General features: G+C 43.1%; 1 protein-coding gene across 1 annotated transcript in view; it reads left to right on the top strand.

The window, feature by feature from the left end:
• Positions 1-19293, top strand: part of LOC138259672 (cytochrome P450 2F3-like) — a 159728-nt gene that overhangs the window by 78730 nt on the left and 61705 nt on the right. Inside the window, exon 5 of the mRNA XM_069207545.1 lies at positions 3776-3952. Coding sequence (XP_069063646.1) covers positions 3776-3952 — 177 coding nt within the window. The remainder of the gene's footprint in view (positions 1-3775; positions 3953-19293) is intronic.

Raw genomic sequence — 19293 nt, 5'->3', positions numbered from 1 at the left:
TATTGGACTGACAAAGTGCCCAGGCTGTCTAGCTATCGGACAGATAGTTTTAAACTTACATTTGATTACTCCATCTCCAATTTAAACCTGTTTCCCACATGCTGTACGTATACTTCAAGTTAAACTTGTACCTTGCACTTACACGATGCATGTGTGTTTTAAATCTTTCACATGTGTAAATAATACATTTAAAAAAAAATTTAAAGATCTGAATGCACTACGAGATTGGATATACTCAATTTTATGAATGTATTTATGTATACTTTTATGGTTGTTTCACCATAATAAAGTAAATACTACTACTACTACTACTACTAACAAACAGTACCATTATGTGCTACTTTACATCAGTTTAATAGACATTCCCATGCACTCAGCAATGGAGTTTGATCTAATCCTTTTCGACTTAAGTTGATAGAGTGGGATTGGCAGAAAAACATACGCTTCCTTGAGGCAGGCATACATTTGGAGAAAAGATTTATTTTCAAACTTCCATGTATGCATCACCATGCAGCTCAAATACAAAGTGGCAAAGTATTACATTTTGTCAAAGCATATAATTTTGTGCTGGAAGGGTACTCTTCCAGTATAAAATCTAAGCTTAACTTCACCCAAGCATGCTTCAGTGTGGTACAAGGGTGAGTCCATTGGCACAAGGCAGTCTAATTTAAGCCAGCACTAGAGGAGAGAGTAGCAACACCATATCTTAGCACTTTTTGTGATGTGGTGCTAGCTTTGTTCATGCAAGAACTTTGGTTACTGCACATCATAAACTTAGATAATCTGCCACTCAATTTCTTCAGACCAAGCACTCTTAACACATTATGCCTATCAGTATGGATGACAGTGACTCCTACACCTTGTAGTCCTTATTGCTTTAATCAACATTTCCTGTAAATTGATGTAAACAATGTATTTGTATAATATGTTTTATGATGTAAAGCGCTCTGACCTTCAAAATTGGGATGAGTATCACTATGTCTATGTAATGTCTGAAAAGGGAAACTATGTGGTTTTAAAATGTCAGAGGTGTGAGGTAGTAGTGAACACTGTTTGACACACAACAAATTATTGAAAATAACTAGGATAAGGTATATAAGTGCAGAAAACAGCCATCTGCATTATCCAAGATCTGAACAAAGTGTTATAAGATGCACGAGTTGGTGATGTCAAAACAGGCTAAACGGTGTGGAATAATCAGTGTGTTGACTCTCTCAACATTTATTATTTGAAGGCCAGCCTGTAGGAACACTAGCACCAATTAAACGCCTTGTGCAGGGTAGTAACTTGATTGGAGAAGATGAAGGTGAGGGTATAGAATTATTTACTTCAGTTCATATCTTATGAATGAGGGGCTGATGACTTCCAATTTAGCCTGGCTAGATTTCCTTGCACAGAGTGAGGGTGTCATAATGGCTTCTTGTAGGGTATTTGTTACTGACCCAGAGGGCAAAAATAAAGTGTCTATGACTGGATGTGATATCACTTGGAGGGAGGATTGGCTTTGGTGTTTAGTAGCATCTGGTGTGAAAATAATTAGGCGTTGGCGGAACTCGCAGAGTTTTACTCTGTGGAATTCCACAAAGTTACAAAAAAAATCTCAAGATTTCGGGGAGTTCTGTGAAGGGATGGAATTTGAGCATGTCGCACTCCTTGTGCTGATTTTTAGCACCGGGAGCTTGTTCCGTGCTCTAAAATCAACGCAGCTGGCACCACTCAGTGCGCCAGAGGGCACTACTGCTTTCTGCTGCTTTGGTAGATTTTCTACTTGAGTGGCAGCTTTCTCAGTGTGAATGGTTGTGACATGCCGTTTCCATGGGCTTTCAAAATCTCACCAGTAGATTTTCAAGCGTTCAAAAATGTAGCTAGGGGACGCAAATTCTCACTTACGCTTACCAACTTAATGTTGGCGAGCCACGCAAGAAAGAATTCAGCCATGCAGCAGTTGGCAGAGTTTTGCTGGAACGTGGAGGGGACAAAATTCTGCAAACTCCACTGGCGGAGCAGAACGTTTCACCCACCTCTAGAAAATATCTCTTTCCCTTCTGCCCCATAGCCTCCTTCTTCACAGATTCCATCACTACCCCCCTCCAATGGTGCCCCTAATCTATTCTTACACCCTCTCACATTTATTTTATTACACAATGCTAAACAGTCTCTAGGCTAAGCTGAGAGCAAAGGTATTTGCACTTACAATGGCAGGAAAAGTATAAAGAACCAGCAAAGCACTCTCAGTTCTCGGGCCAAACAGTTGCCTTCCTTGTCCACCATGCTGGAACTTGAACTCACAAACCTCAAATTCAGTAAAGGTTGGACAACTTAGTTCTCCAACTTCTTTGCTTACCTCTGACCACTCTTTAAATTTACTGAAAAATTAAGTAAATAGATGTAATATTAATATGAAATGTGGCTGTTACAAGAGTGGACAACAGAAGTGATGTGGAACGTTGGAAAGATAAAGGAAAAGTTCAATTTAAACTTATGCAAACTTAACTGACCTGCACATAAAAAAACATTTAACTGGGGGTTGACCTGTTTGCAAGCACTCCCAAATTTAATAATCTAAGAACAAGCGGCACAATGTGTAGATATAAAAAGTTTGGTATTCTGGTTGATGCCCTAGGCACATGCGATTTTCATGGTGAAAGATGCATTTGTTGCGATGGGTGCAGTAGGCAATAGATCTTTTTTTTATGTGTTAGGAAACTATGGGGCAGATGCACAAATATCTTGTGGCAAAAAATCCAGTCGCAATTTGCAACCACTACTTTTTTTGACCAATTAAGAATTTAATGAACTGACTTATCTACTAATTGATTGGTTTTCTAAATTTGGATTTGGAATGGGTCACATTCTGACCTACCTCATGAATATTAATGAGGCATGTCACACTACTGTAGTAGATCGAGACTCAGGGCCTGATTATGAGTCTTGCAGTCTTGAGTCTGGTCGTAATCGTGCAATAGATCGCCAAACTCGTAATCGGCCCCTCAGTCTAATCAGTAGCCATCACAGAGATGGTGGCCTGTTGAGGTCAATTTCTTAAAGGAAATGGTGCTGTATTTTAAAAGAAAAGTTTTTTTTTTAAAGGTTGCTCTAGAGTTAGCAGCAGCCTCTAGAGCACTGCCTACACCCCAATAAAGTTTTATTCTATATTCAGAAAGGCAAAGCGGTTTAAAGGGGATCTCTTACCTTTTACGAATGCATTTGCACCTCAACTCTGGAGTTCAATGTTTGGTGCCTAGATTTTTGTTGTAGAACACTGACACATTGCATACTTAAAAAAACATTTTTGCAGTTGCAACCTCCGAATCAGTGTGTTTGCAACCATAAAAATGATTTGTACTTCTCACCATTTTGTTGTTCCTAGAACCTGGTAATTGAATTAAGAGTTGTATATTCCTAGCAGATTATGTGCACAGAAGGAGCAGAAGAATTTAGGGATGAAGTATTAATCCTTGAACTCCTGTAAAGGCAAGTTTCAGGTACCCCAATAGGAATCCAAGAAATTGGGTTATGTCTAATATTCACACAACACCACTTTGCCATCATTATCACTAACTCTCTAAAAACTCAATTAACAGATTAGCCTACTTTAGAAAGAAATATCACACTAAATTAAAAAAACTGCAAACAGCTATAATCAATACAGAAATGGTTTCAGTATTCTAAGATGCAAAAGCACATTTCGTAATTTGTGACTTCTGGGTAATTTATCAAGCATTGTTCGTATGATGGTACAAAGAGGTAATGCTTTATATTTTATTAAATGCAGATATTCTCTAGTTTTACAACAATCGTAAAGTACCTCCCAGGTCCACACCACGCAAAGTTGGAGCACCTGCAGAACCTCCGCAACTTTGTGACAGAAAGAGTCAAAACACACAAAGAGACGCTCGATCCCAGTTCACCACGAGACTACATTGACTGTTTCCTCACCAAGATGATTAAGGTATAGATTCACAGTTCTTTAATTAGAAACACCACATTGTGTCTTTTAAGGTAAGGTGTCAACTCTATGACTTGCTGTTTCTATCTACTTCTAAAAAAGATTAAATTCTTGAAAATCTGAATTTACTGCTTACCTGCTTTATAAGCTCCAAATCTTCCAGTCTATACTGTCAGAAACCTGAAACATAACACTGTCTTCATTATTTGTGATTAGTGCACCAGTAAGCTCTTGATTACCATTTGAAGAACTGTAATGTTTACTTGCAAAGAGACTTTTTAAATCACATGAGAGAAGCAGTAGTTGTGGCAGCTATGTGCCAGAGAACTTGCCTACATTAAATCAATCAATCAGTCTATTTGTAGAGCGCGCTGCATACCCGTGAGGATTTCAAGGCGCTGGGAGGGAGGTGGTGCTACTGCTCGAAGAGCCAGGTCTTGAGGAGTCTTCTGAAGGAGACCAGGACCTGGGTCCGTCTCAGGTCCGACGGGAGGGTGTTCCAGGTCTTGGCGGTGAGGTGAGAGAACGATCTTCCGCCGGTGGATCTGCGCCGGATGCGGGGGATGGAGGCGAGGGCGAGGTTGGCGGAGCGGAGATTCCGGGTGGGGGTGTAGAAGCTGAGTCTGCTGTTCAGGTAGGTTGGTCCGGTGCTGTGGAGTGCCTTGTGTGCATGGGTGAGGAGCTTGAAGGTGATCCTCTTGTCGACGGGGAGCCAGTGAAGGTCTCTTAGGTGGGTGGTGATGTGGCGAGGGATGTTGAGGATGAGTCGGGTGGAGGCGTTTTGGATGCTTTGGAGGCGTTGTAGGAATTTGGATGGGATGCCGGCGTAGAGGACGTTGCCGTAGTCGAGACTGCTGCTGACGAGGGCCTGGGTTACTGTTTTTCTTGTTTCGGTAGGGATCCATTTGTAGACTCTGTGAAGCATGCAGAGGGTGTTGTAGCAGGAGGAGGAGACGGCGTTTACCTGTTTTGACATGGAGAGGGATGAGTTGAGGATGAAGCCGAGGTTTCGTGCGCTGTCGGTGGGTGTCGGTGGGGAACCCAGTGAGGCTGGCAACCATGAGTCATCCCAGGCGAAGGGGGTGGGCCCCAGGATGAGAACCTCTGTTTTGTCCGAGTTCAGTTTTAGCCGGCTGCCTCTCATCCAGTCGGCGATGGCTTTCAGTCCCTCTTGGAGGTCGGTTTTGGCGGTATGTGGGTTTTTGGTGAGGGAGAGGATGAGTTGGGTGTCGTCGGCATAGGAGATGATGTTGAGGTTGTGCTGATGGGCCACTTGTGCGAGGGGGGCCATGTAGATGTTGAACAGCATCAGGCTGAGGGATGAGCCCTGGGATACGCCGCAGATTATGTTGTAGGTCTTGGATTGGAACGGGGGGAGGCGGACTCTTTGGGTTCTGCCAGCGAGGAAGGATGCAGTCCATTCGAGGGCCTGGTCTTGGATTCCTGCTTCGAGGAGTGTGGTGACAGACAGTGTTGAAGGTGGCCCTAGGAGGCTGAGGGCTGATGTTTCTCCATTGTCGAGGTGGCTTCTGAAGTCGTCTGTGGTGGCGAGGAGGGCGGTTTCGGTGCTGTGGTTTCGTCTGAAGCCGGACTGGGAGGGGTCGAGGATGTTGTTGTCTTCGAGGTACCGAGTGAGCTGTGTGTTGACGATTTTATTGATGACCTTCGCCGGGAAAGGGAACAGGGAGATGGGCCGAAAGTTCTTCAGGTCTTTGGGGTCCGCCTTTGGTTTTTTGAGAAGGGCATTGATTTTGGCGTGTTTCCAACTTTCTGGGAATCTTGCAGTTTCGAAGGAGATGTTGATGACCTTCCGCAGGTGTGGTGCGATGGCTGTGTCTGCTTTGTTGAAAACGTGGTGCGGGCAGGGGTCTGATGGTGATCCGGTGTGGATGGAGTTCATGGTCTTGCGAGTTTCGTCGTCATTGACGCGGTTCCAGGAGGTCAGTCGGCTGGAGCGGGTGGAGTTCGTAGAGGGCGGAGTGGGAGTGTCCAAGGTGTGAAGGGTTTTGAAGCTGTCATGGATGTCAGTGATTTTTCGGTGGAAGGCGGTTGCTAGGGCTTCGCATAGTTCTTGGGAGGGGGTGATGTTGTTGATGGCGGCGCTTGGGCTGGAGAGTTCTTTTACGATGTTCAAAAGTTCTTTGCATTCGTGGGCGTTGTTTTCTAGGATCTTTTTGCTACCCTGATGAGTTGGTGATGTTTGCGTGTAGCGTCCTTGAGTGCCGTGTGGTTATTTAGAGTGCGTTCAAGAAGCCAAGTTTGTTTGAGTTTCCGGCAAAGGCGTTTGGAGGCTTGGAGGTCGTTGGTGAACCAGGTGGCTTTCTTGTTGACTTGGTTGTTGGAGGGTTTCCTGAGTGGAGCAAGGTGGTTGGCGCAGTCGTTGATCCATAGCTTGAGGTTGTGTGCGGCGGTGTCAGGATCAGTGGCGTTGGCGGGAGGTTTCTGGGCTAGGGCGTTAGTTTGTTGGTCTTCGGTGACTTTGCCCCAGCGTCGGCGGGGTGGTTGTTCGGTGAGGTGGTGCTCTGTTTGTTTCTTGAAGGTGAAATGGATGCAGTGGTGGTCTGTCCAGTAGAGTTCGGTGGTATGATTGAAGGTGACATGGTTGCTTGTGGAGAAGATGGGGTCAAGAGTGTGACCGGCTGTGTGGGTGGGTGTGATGATGAGCTGTGTGAAGCCGAGGTTGGTGAGATTGACGGTCAGGCTGGTGGAGTTGGTGTCATTTTTTTTTTAAGGTGAAAGTTCAGGTCCCCGAGGAGGATGTAGTCTGTAGAGGCGAGTGCGTGGGTGCTGGCAAAGTCAGTGATGGTGTTGCTGAACAGTGCCCTGAGTCCTGGAGGTCTATAAATCAGTGTTCCTCTGAGCGTGGTGATGGGGTCGGTGTGGACTTGAAAGTGAAGGAGTTCGGCGGAGCTGAAGGAGTCGTCCGGGAGGGTCTTGGCTTCGAGGGTGGCTTTGTGGATGATGGCTATGCCTCCTCTGGTTTTGTTGGTGCGGTCTCTGCGAGAGACCTTGTCCCATCCGGGATGGCTATGGTGATGTCGGGCACTGAGGAGTTGTTCCACCAGGTTTCGGTTAGGAAGGCCACGTCCGGGGTGGTGGAGTCGAGCAGGTCCCAGAGTTCGACGGCGTGCTTGCGCGCGGAGCGGGTATTGAGGAGTATGCAGCGGAGGTGGTTAGTCTTGGTCCTTGGAGTTTTGTGGGCTCTGGTGGAGGTGAAGTTGCAGTTGTGGCAGGAGAAAGGTCCACGTGTGCTCTTTGGAGAAGCCTGGAAACAGGTGGTGTCTCTGCCGGTGTTGAGTGCGTGGAGGGCGTCGGAGTCGTAGCGGAGGCTGGGGATGTGGTTGTTGCGAGATCCAGGGGGTCTGGCGCTGGGCACAGTCCAGGCGCAGACGGGCGCAGATGGGCTTGCCTCTGGCGCGCCCGCTGTGTGGTCGCACAGCGACCACCATTAAGAAGGGAGGAGCAGCTGGGAGGTGGGAGGTGCGGGCGAATAGGGGTGGGAGGGTGCGGTGGAGCGGGCAAAGGAGCGGGATAAGGCGAAAGGAGGCAAAGGAGCGGGAAAAGGTGAAAGGAGGCAAAGGAGCGGGAAAAGGCAAAAAAATAGAAGAGGGCAAAAAGGCCCGAGGATTGAAGTTGGGAAAAGAGGCAAAAGGCTGAGAAAAAGGTAAAGAGAGAAAGAGCAAAAAAGGCAGAAATGAGGCAGAGAGCAAAAGGCAGAAACGAGGCAGAGAGCAAAAGCGCAAAGCAGAAACGAGGCAGAGAGCAAAAGGCAGAGACGAGGCAGAGGGCAAAAGGCAGAAACGAGGCAGAGAGCAAAAGGCAGAAATGAGGCAGAGAGCAAAAGCGCAAAGGCAGAAACGAGGCAAAGAGCAAAAGGCAGAAAAGAGACAGAGAGCAAAAGGCAGAAACAAGGCAGAGAGTAGAGAGGCAGGAAGAGTGGGAAAGAGGCAGAAAAAGTGGTGAAGAGTAAAAGAAAGGCAGAGAGAGCAGAGGGAGATTGGGGAACCAGCGAGACACTCTAGTGGATCGGGTCCCAGCGGGCCTCGAACCCTAGGAGCAGCGAGGCCTGGGAGGGGGAGACACGGGCACGGCTTGGTGGTGCTGTGCGTGCGGGGAATGTGCTACCTGGCCAAACTAGGTCAGGAGACTCTCACCCTAGCACGCAGCGACCGCCATTAAGAGGGGAGGGGGGAGGGAGGAGCAGCTGGGAGGAGTGGGCGAATGGGGGCGCGAGGGGGTGGGGGAGCGGGCAAAGGAGCAGGAAAAGGTGAAAGGAGGCAAAGGAGCGGGAAAAGGCGAAAGGAGGCGAAGGAGCAGGAAAAGGCAAAAAAATAGAAGAGGGCAAAAAGGCCCGAGGATTGAAGTTGGGAAAAGAGGCAAAAGGCTGAGAAAAAGGTAAAGAGAAAAAGAGCAAAAAGGCAAAAACGAGGCAGAGAGCAAAAGACAGAAAAGAGGCAGAGAGCAATAGCGCAAAGGCAGAAACGAGGCAGAGAGCAAAAGGCAGAGACGAGGCAAAGGGCAAAAGGCAGAAACGAGGCAGAGAGCAAAAGGCAGAAATGAGGCAGAGAGCAAAAGGCAGAAACGAGGCAGAGAGCAAAAGCGCAAAGGCAGAAATGAGGCAGAGAGCAAAAGGCAGAAACGAAGCAGAGAGCAAAAGGCAGAAACGAGGCAGAGAGTAGAGAGGCAGGAAGAGTGGGAAAGAGGTGGAAAAAGTGGCGAAGAGTAAAAGAAAGGCAGAGAGAGCAGAGGGAGACCGGGGAACCAGAGAGACACTCTAGTGGATCGGGTCCCGGAGGGCCTCGATCCCTAGGAGCAGCAAGGGTGGGGAGGGAGAGACACAGGCATGGCTTGGTGGTGCTACCTGGCCAAACTAGGTCAGGAGACACTCACCCTAGCGAGCAGCGACCGCCATTAAGAAGGGAGGGGGGCGGGAGGAGCAGCTGAGAGGCATGAGGAGTGGGCGAATGGGGGTGCGGGGCGGGGGAGTGTGCAAGGAGCGGGAAAAGGCAAAAGGAGGCAAAGAAGCGGGAAAATGCGAAAGGAGGCAAAGGAACGGGAAAATGTGAAAAAATATAAGAGGGCAAAAAGGCCCGAAAGTTGGGAAAAGAGGCAAAAGGCTGAGAAAAAGGTAAAGAGAAAAAGAGCAAAACAGGTAGAAGCGAGGCAGAGAGCAAAAGGCAGAAACGAGGCAGAGAGCAAAAGCGCAGAGGCAGAAACGAGGCAGAGAGCAAAGGGCAGAGACGAGCCAGAGGGCAAAAGGCAGAAACGAGGCAGAGAGCAAAAAGTGATCCATCTGAATGGCGGAGATGGGTCAGCGAAAAGTGTTCTATCATTAATAACACGTTCTTTGTCAAAATACACTTATAACTATGGTTTCAGCAGCTGAGAGATATCAGAAGCAATAGTTCTTTGCTATTCCTATATTCCGGGGCCACAAGGGTGCCCTGTTCCTGCTTAAGCACCAGGGGTCTAATTTACGAGTTCCGTGGTGCGGGGCTGCGCAGCATGTGCCTTGGTGCAGGGCCGCGTAGCAAGTGCCTTGCTGCGCCACTCCGCGCCACCGTGAAAGGAAAGAAATGTCCTGTATCTACAAGATACAGTGCATTTCTGTCCTCCTTCCCTGCATTGGCACAGAAATTGCTGCCTAGTGCCAATACAGGCACCCTTGTGCCATGGTGCAAAAACAATTATAAGAGGTGTTTTCCTCTTTCTATGTGTGCTGCAAAATGGAAATAAGCAGGAGAAATAAAGGTATTTCTCCCTGTTGTGTCATTCTTACGCCTCCCCTGAGGTGGCATAAAAATCTGACACATTTCCAGACTTGCAAATCTGGAAATGCATCAGATTCCTTTGGGTTCAATGGGTGTTGCGTGGGAGCACCCCAAGCAGCACCCATGGAATGCCCCTTTCACGCAGTATAATGTGTGAAAGGGGTCCATATTTACAAGGCCATGAAAAGCCACACTAGATGGCTTTGCGTGGTCTGTAAATATGGGCTGGCACACTGTACAACCAGAGTATAAAAAAATTACGCTCCGGTGGTGCAGTGTGCGTAAATGAGGCCCCAAGACTTCTTCTGATCTTCAAGCCCAGCAGGAGGGCAGTAGGCAGGCTTTCTCCAATTCTTATGAGGTTTTCAAATGTAACTGTCTCACTGGACTCATCAGCCATCTATGTCCATCTTTAAATGAGGTACAGGTTTCCAGTACAGAGATAATAGACAATAGAACACGTCAGCACCAGGGCAAATCAGAGTTGTTGAAGAGTTTTTTCTCCACTTGACTGGGCTTGCAGACTGAACTATTTTCTCAGTTGTGAATTTGAGGCACAAAGGTGCAGCAGTGCAAAAATACTGCTCTCATTGTTAATGCAAATTTGTGGATCAATGAGAGACTTATGTCTACAAAGCAATCTATCTGACATCTTCCAAAACACTCAAATCATGCAAAAATATAAAAAGCCTCACCTATTTTTAAACTCTATCAAAATGACAGAATATTTAAAGCAGTATTTACAGTACCGGAGTCAGCTGTACAGCATCTAAAAACGCCAGGACTGAACTCTTTTGATAATGTCAGTCTTTGTTTTTGCTGATCATGATATTGTCAAAGAGCTGCTGATTTTAGTAAGAAGGATGCCAAAGGTAACCTGAGCTTAGCACAACCTTTTATGGAAACTACCTTTAGGTTTTTGTGCAAAATGAGTAACAGCACAAGCAGGGCAGTCCTGATTTTAATATCCATGTTATTAAATCCTGGGCCTTATTTATTTGTGAGTTTTATGGTGTTGTGAATCTTCTTAGGTGAAATAACGGACTCCAGCAGCGTGGTCTCAACTGGTAAATTCAATTTATTCCAATACATAAAAAAAAACCCGGCCGCAGCACACAGACCAGTTACTTCCTCGCTTCCGGTCTGCTCTCCAACCGTCTCCTCGCACTCCCCAACATTCCTCCCTCACATTCCTTTGTTCTCCGGCTCGCGCTAACCAGCGCGAGCCCGACAACAACATAAACAATACAACACATCTTTCCCCTTACACTAAAAATATATATATATTTTTTTCCATATATATCAAGTATAAACAGCATCATTACTTATTCCAACAATACCCCACAATGTCTAATGACTACAAAATCCTATCTTAACTATTTAATTTTATAATGAATTTGGACTTAGTTGCATACATATTCTCTTAACTTTCGTGGTCTTGTGATTTCCCTGCCACACCTACTAAATCTACTCTCTAAGCTTGTCATACCTTCTTCTTGAACATTCTTTTTTCTTTTTTCTGTTACCTCATCACTTTGCATAGAAACTCCGTTGCCTCCAACCACTTGCGTCTCATTGGCATGTCGAACTGGAACCTCACATTGTGAGGACATGTCATTACTAACCTCATCATCCACAAACCATTTAGTTCCAATCATACTCTTCTTCCCCTCTCCTTTATATGGGGAAACCCTGCTTAAATGCCACACTTTTCCATCTTCAAGTAGCACTGCATTACACAAAATTTTCAAAACTTTCAAAGGAGGATAGTATTTACCCGCTCCATATTTTTTGAAACCTGGAACTTTCACCCTAACCAAATCACCTATTTGTATATTCACCATTTTGCACTTGTGTTTTATATCATAGTTTCCTTTTGAACGCGTCTGCGCCATTTTAATGTTGTTCCTAACACCTTCCACAGTCCAACCACTCTTCCTACCATCCTTCATCCAACCAATGTTATCCTTCCATAACGGAATTCTTCCCCTCATAATCTCGAAAGGACAGTGCCCCGTAGAATTACAAGGTGTGGTCCTGTATGACCAAACAGTTCTCCAAACTTCTTTTTCCCAACTTAGTTTTGCATTTACTGCCAGCTGTATGCTGTTCTTCAACACTCTGTTAAAGCGCTCAACAGCACCGTTACCAGCCGGGTGATAATTGGACGTAGTTATGTGTTTAATGCCACACCTCGATAAAAAATTCTTAAACTTATCAGAAATGAATTGCGGTCCATTGTCCGTAACTACAGCTTTGGGGAAACCTTCTCTTAGGAAAACCATATCCAAAAAATTCACAATGGAACCAGAATCAACCTTGGTCATGATACTGATTTCAGGCCATTTAGAAAAATGATCATACATCACCACTATATATTTGCACTCACCATCTGCATGTATAGGACCAGCAATATCTAAACCAATTTTTTCCCAAGGCATATCAGGACACCTAATAGGAACTAGCGGTGGTCTAAATGTTGATAAAGTCTTCTCTGAATCATTGCATAAAAAACATTCTCTTACCATTCTTTCCACAGCCACATCTATTCCTGGCCACCAATACAATTGTTTAATTTTACTTTTTGTTTTGGATATACCTAGATGGCCGTCATGACACAAATCTAAAACCTTATTTCTAAGTACTTCAGGAGGTATTAATTTCCCATTACGCATTAACTTGTTCCCCTCAACAGACAATTCATCCTTCACCTCCCAAAATCGTCTGAAATTCTCATCCAAATTTTTTTTATGAGGCCATCCTTCACACAACATGGTTCGAACATTGTTTAAAACTAGATCTTCCTCCACAGCCTTATCCCATTCATCATCAGTAATACCCTGAACATCTTGTACAATATCGGCCACCCAACAATCTTCCAAACCCGCCACACTATCTTTCGTATTAACAAGGGGCATCCTACTTAGGAAATCAGCAATTTTATTCTTGACCCCCGGCACATAACATACCTCATACTTATAATCTAGTAATCTTATAGATAACCGAGCTATTCGTGGTGAAGCCTTGAACAAACCTTTAGTTGTTAAGACCTTGGTGAGTGGTTTATGGTCACTCCGCAAAATGACATTAGTACCCCAAACAAATGCCCTGAAATGTTCCAAGCCCCACACACATGCAAGAGCTTCCCTCTCTATGACCGAATATTTTGCTTCAGCATCAGTTATCGAACGGGAAGCAAATGCAATTACGCATTTCTCATTATTCTCATTCATTTGTGAGAGTACAGCTCCCAACCCCTTACTACTAGCGTCCGTAGTAACAATGCTTTGCAAGTTTGGGTCAAATCCTTGTAGAGCAGGTGCCTGAATAATGTCTCTTTTAATTATTTCAAAAGCCCTTTCACACTCCACAGACCACTTGAATACACACCTATTCTTAAGCAATTGCCTAATGGGAAAAGTTTTTTGCGAAAAATTATGGACAAACTTGGCATAATACTCTGCCAAGCCTAAAAACGCCCTAACTTCATCCTTGTTTGTAGGTGCAGGTGATTTTTTAATGGCCTGTATTAAACTAGCTTTAGGTTGGATGCCATTACCACTAACTTCATGTCCCAAATATGTGACACTTCGCCTAGCAATTTTGCATTTGCTATATTCTGCAGTAAGTCCATTATCTTCCAACACCTGGAGAACTTTTCTAACTTTGGCATTGTGATTATCTCTCGTATCTCCCATAATTAATATGTCATCTTGAAAAAAAATACATCACGCACCTTACAAAATAATGTAAACATCAGCCTTTGAAACATAGCAGCCGCAGATGCCAACCCAAATGGCACCCTAATAAATTGATAACACCCAAATGGTGTAATAAATGCGGTCAATCTACGGCTTTCAGGATGCAAAGAAATCTGGTGATACGCTGAAGTCAAGTCGATTGTGGTAAACCATTCTTTACCTTTAGTAAGTGCTAACACTTCGCTGATCTTAGGTAATGGAAATTGATCTACCAAAATATTTTTATTGAGGTCCCTAAGATCCACACACAATCTTAACTTGCCATTGGAACGTCTCGCTACAACCAATGGCGAAATCCAATCGGATGATTCCACCTGCTCAATAATACCAGCTTGCAATAATTTTTCTAATTCTCCAGACACTTCGTCTCTAATACTTATGGGAATATTCCTGGCCTTGTGTATTACCAGTACAGCGTTATCCTTAAGTATGATTTTGTGTTGGAATTTTTTTAACATGCCTATAGTCCCCGAAAATACTCGTGGAAACAAATCCCTAATAGTTGCATCACTCATCTCACCACCCTGTATAACGGACACTGGTTCCAAGCTGTTTGGATCTAGGACTATTCCAAGCGCTCCCTGATCCCACCAGCCTAAAACCGAAGGTCCAGTCTTAGAAACATACAATTTGCATTCTGCCTTACGGTCTTTGAAAGAAAATAACAATTTCTTGTACCCTATCAACTGGATTGGCTCTCCAGTAAAACTTCTAGGAGAGATATCAGGACTGTCTAGAACCCCACCAATAACATGTTAATTTTTTTTTAACCAAACCAGTTCATTTACAATAGTATAAGGCGAACCAGAGTCAGCAGTGAAAGTGATAGTGATATCCCCAATAGAAATGTCGCATTTCGTTTTTTTCCGCGGAAAATCCAGTGTTGAAGATTCATGATCCTTTACATTGAGTACCCACATATTCCTGTCGTCACTGTCAGAGTAAGAAGCTGAGTCCGTTGCACTCTCTAAAAGTTTTATCGCCGAATCTTTTTTCCTCCTGCAAACTTTAACAAAATGACCACTGATGCCACAACCAGAACATTTCTGGTTCCTGGCAGGACAGTTTTTATCGTTGGCATAATGACCCATCAAACCACATCTAAAACATGTAACATTCTTTTTACTAAAATCCTTCTTGGTTTGCTTTTTATTTTTACTGGTGTCGTCTTTCTTTGAAAACTTGTCAGACCCATATTTAACCTCCCTAATATTGTTTACAAGAATGTCAGATCCAGGACACGTGTCATCATTTTTTTTACTCCCCTGTAGAACCGCTTTTGCACATCTTCCAGTCAGTTCTGCTTTTTTAACAACATCGATGACTTCCTGTAAAGACGACTCTCCTTTAGTCCATAAACAATCCTGTATATGCCGATTTGCTGCATGCATAACAATCTGATCCCTTATAAGTTCATCGTGCAAGACACCAAACCTACATGTTAAAGCCAAATTCTTTAAAGCTGAAACATATTCCTCAATGGTTTCTTCCTTCTCCTGTTTCCTATGGTAAAATTTGTAACGATCAATACCAACGCAAACAGTAGGAGCATAGTATCTATCTAAATCTTCTAAAGCATGACAAAAAACATCACCATGCTCTCTATGCTTCTTTTCAATTCTATTGTAGGTTTTCAAACCAAGCGGTCCCAGACAATGTAATAGAATTTTCTTCTTTTTATCGGCAGAAAAATCATTTTCTTCATCACACGTAGAAATGTAATTAAAAAAATATTCCCGCCATTCTTGCCACTTTGTGGAATTATCACTAGATCCAGGTATGAAAGGTTGAGGTGGTGGTAAATTCAAATTACTTGAAGCCATAAGTAATTATGTTATGTCACTTAAACAAGTATAAATCCAAAAAAACCGAAGTTTGACAGAATAGCTGTCAGAGATTCTACACTGACATTGTAGCACAGTCTTACTTTATATACCAAATGCGCTGTACCACCCAAAATCGCACAGTGTTACGCAGCGTGCGGAGAACCTCTCTAAATGACCTGGCTAGCGTCTCTGTCTCCTTGGAGACGCTCGCATCATGGTGCTCCGCTTCCGTGACGTTGACAAGGAAACGCACATTGAGCATGCGCGTCCGTAGATTAAAGGACGCTCGCGCTGCCTTGCTCGCGCCGCTCCGCTCGCCAAGGAACCACCAAACAAAATGAAACACGAAGAAAAAAAAATATAGGTCCTAAAGCAGCAGTCAAGTTCAGCAAGGCGGAGAGGAAACATCAATACGCGTGGAAGCCGGGGAGGCGCAACTCGTCGCCAAATTTGTTGTGAATCTTCTTAGGTGAAATAACGGACTCCAGCAGCGTGGTCTCAACTGGTAAATTCAATTTATTCCAATACATTAAAAAAAACCCGGCCGCAGCACACAGACCAGTTACTTCCTCGCCTCCGGTCTGCTCTCCAACCGTCTCCTCGCACTCCCCAACATTCCTCCCTCACATTCCTTTGTTCTCCGGCTCGCGCTAACCAGCGCGAGCCAGACAACAACATAAACAATACAACATATGGTAGCTGGATATCAACTCCAAAATACTGGATAACCATAACATCATGGTCAAAATATTGTGACTGTAAAAATATTGTGGGACATAATGTTGAAGCTAAGTATAGAGGTTTTTCTTGTAGTAAACATTTTTGATGTCTGAAAGATACTATACAATAATATTGATGTACTTAAAATAATGTGTTTAACATCGTATGGCGTAGTTTGTCAATATTTTACATATAAAGGTATTTTTCTTAGTTTTTATTGGAAATTTACATTTAATTCATTTTAATAATGATTTTACGGGATGTGAGTTATTTTGCAGGTTTTGGTGGTTAATATTTCAAATTTAAATATTTATACATGAATCATTCTTGAAATACTTATTTATGTATTCATTTTGGAAATTGTCTGTCTAATTTGAGCTAATTATAATTGAGTTTTTCATTTTTTTTTACAAGTTGTGGGATATATTGTGTGTTTTGCGGTTAGGGATTTATTTTTAAGTTATTTCAACTAATATAAAGGTAATATTTATAACTTGAATCTAATGATGCAACAATAATTGTAAACATTGTACATGTTAACATTGGGTTAATTAAAAACTAATGTTTGTATTAAATGAGTTGTGCATTGGGTGAGGGTGGGTAGTATTTTCTTATAGTGGTTAATCATTCAAATAGATTTTACACCATTAAAATGCTATTAATGTGCTTATCAATTATTCATTTGAACATTATTTTATAATTAAATAAAAAAACAGGGGAAAGTTATTTATTGAGTTGTATTTACATTTGTTAAAATTCAAAATATTTATTGGTATTTGCATTATTCTAGTTACATGTGTGTATGGATCTATTCTTTTGGACGATTTTATATTTATTCTACAATTACATATAATTACATATATATGAAATAAAATATATGATATATTTTCGATTTTCGATAAAGTTTGGTCACAGATATAATATGAGAGAATCATTTTATAATTGTTTTTTTACAATATTATTTTAATACAATTGTTAAAAATATTTTAATAACGTTTTTTGGATTGAATTTGGAAGAGTAATTCTGCTCCTACCAATCAATACACTTTTCCCCGTTTTTGTTTGATTGGAGTTAGAACGGCAACTCACATCTCTTATCCATATATATGCACTTCTCCCAATGTTTGTAGGGCTGAGGTTAGAACAGTAAATATGCTCCCAGCTGCACTTATTCTATATATATTTTTCACAGTATTTGTGGGTTGGAGTTTGAACATTAAAGCTAGTCCCTGTCTCGAATATATGGACTTCCCACAGTGTTGGCCGGATTAAGGTTGAAAATTGTAAAACAGTCCTCTCACTCCCTGCCCTAATCCGGTATATACACTTTCCTCATATGTTGGTTGGATTGGAGTTAGTTAGTAAATCTGAGCACCAACAAATGTTTGTATTTTTCCCAATATTGTTCGGGTTGAAGCTGGGCTAGAAAATTTGACTCACAACTTTATTCTTGATCCCATTGTTTGTTGGATTGGAAATGGAATATTAATAGTAATTCTACCCTTTTTTTCAAATATGCACTTTACTCAATGATTATTGAGTAGGAGTTACATAGTAGATCTAGCCTCCATCATATATAGGCATTTCCCCAATTGTTTGTGGGATTGGAGTTAAAATAATAGATCTACACCCCCTCAAATATGCACATTCCATACTACTGAATGTTTGAGGGATTGGAGAAAGACTCGTACAATAGGAAATTCAACTACCAATATAAACACTTTCTTCAAAGTTTGTGGGAATGGATTTAGAATAGGAAAAGCAATCTTTTTTTACATATTTCATTTCTACAATTAATATGTTAAACATAAAATGATACAGCAACAATAGGTTCTGAAGCATAAGAGTTCAACTTTATCAGTGATCAAAGAGAGTATGACTTCATACTGTTCCTAGAACATCAGTGTACCGGGAATATGCTATAACATACTCACATAGGTATATGTATGCAGTAAATGCAAGACTATCTAACTGGGCTGCCTGTCACTACAGTCCCTACTGAGCAGCAGGAAGAGTTAAACGCCCCACCTACCAAAGAAGAAATAACTACAGATATACAATCCATGGCTAAGGCCCCAGACATGGACAGCTTATTCATCGATTTATATGAGAATTATGTCGATCTATTGGTAGAAAAACTACTGGATGTTTATATGGAATCCTATGACACTCCTTGAGTCAACACAAGAGGTTTTACGTACGCTAATACAGGTGAGGATTATCCCTTTGTGAACATGATGCAATCATATATTTCGGCCACAGCCAAATTACTCAGTGCCAAACCTAACAAGTATCCTAGAGGAGTTTGAGGAAGTATCAGGATTGTGTATAAATTACAGAACATCCAAACTGTTTTAGATGGGAATGAACTGGGATCTAAAAGACCCCTAACTGTTTTGGTTTGGATTGGATCATACTCTTTTGGTGATGCAGGTGGTGTGAGATGAGACAGAGAACTATAACCTCAACGTGGAGCAAGATCTGGAAGGCCTTAAAATGTCTAAGTGGTTTTTGAACACTCTTCAACTGTTGTTCAGGAGCAGCATGACCTTGGCAAAAATGTCTTTACTTCCCCAGTGCCTTTATATATTTCAAATGCAAAAAGAACAGATGATGGCCTGAACGTGAAACAAATCAAACATTTACTCCCAGTGATAGATCTGGGTTAAATCCATCTTTTTTACACACAATGCTATTCCAGATTGGACGCAGCCATAGACAAATCAGTCTTGACGCTGCTCCCCATGGGAACAGTCCAGCCCAAATTACCATGCCAAGTCCTCCCAGGAACAGCAACAAACATTCTGGGACCAGTTTCAGGGTATCACGCCCTCATCAGCCAGGCTAGCTTGAATCTAGTTGCATAGAGAGCTACCGACCCTTGTCTGGGCATACCCTTTCCACTTATGGCAACACATGCAAAAAGAACAGATGATGGAAAGAATGCAAACAAATCAAACATTCACTCCCATTCACATATTAGGGTTAAAGCCATCTTTTTTAGCACACCAGGCCCTTCCAGTTGGAACTCAGCCATATGCAAATCAGTCTTGACCCTGCTCCCAGGCACCCTGGGACAAAGGGTGTGCCCAGACGTGGGCCTCTTGCTTACTCTGTAACTGGATTCACGCTAGACTAGCTGATGAGGGATGATACCCCAAAACAAGTCACAGGATGCTTGTCTCTGGTCTGGCAGTTCGGGCTGGGCTGCTCCCATGGGAAGAAGGTCAAGACTGATTTGCTTATGGCTGGGTCTGAACTAGGGT

The sequence above is a fragment of the Pleurodeles waltl genome, chromosome 9 (genome assembly GCF_031143425.1).
Source record: "Pleurodeles waltl isolate 20211129_DDA chromosome 9, aPleWal1.hap1.20221129, whole genome shotgun sequence".
NCBI classification, from domain to species: Eukaryota; Metazoa; Chordata; class Amphibia; order Caudata; family Salamandridae; genus Pleurodeles; species Pleurodeles waltl.
The sequence above is the reverse complement of the archived record's forward strand: the minus strand, read 5'-3'. Positions and strand labels throughout refer to the sequence as shown.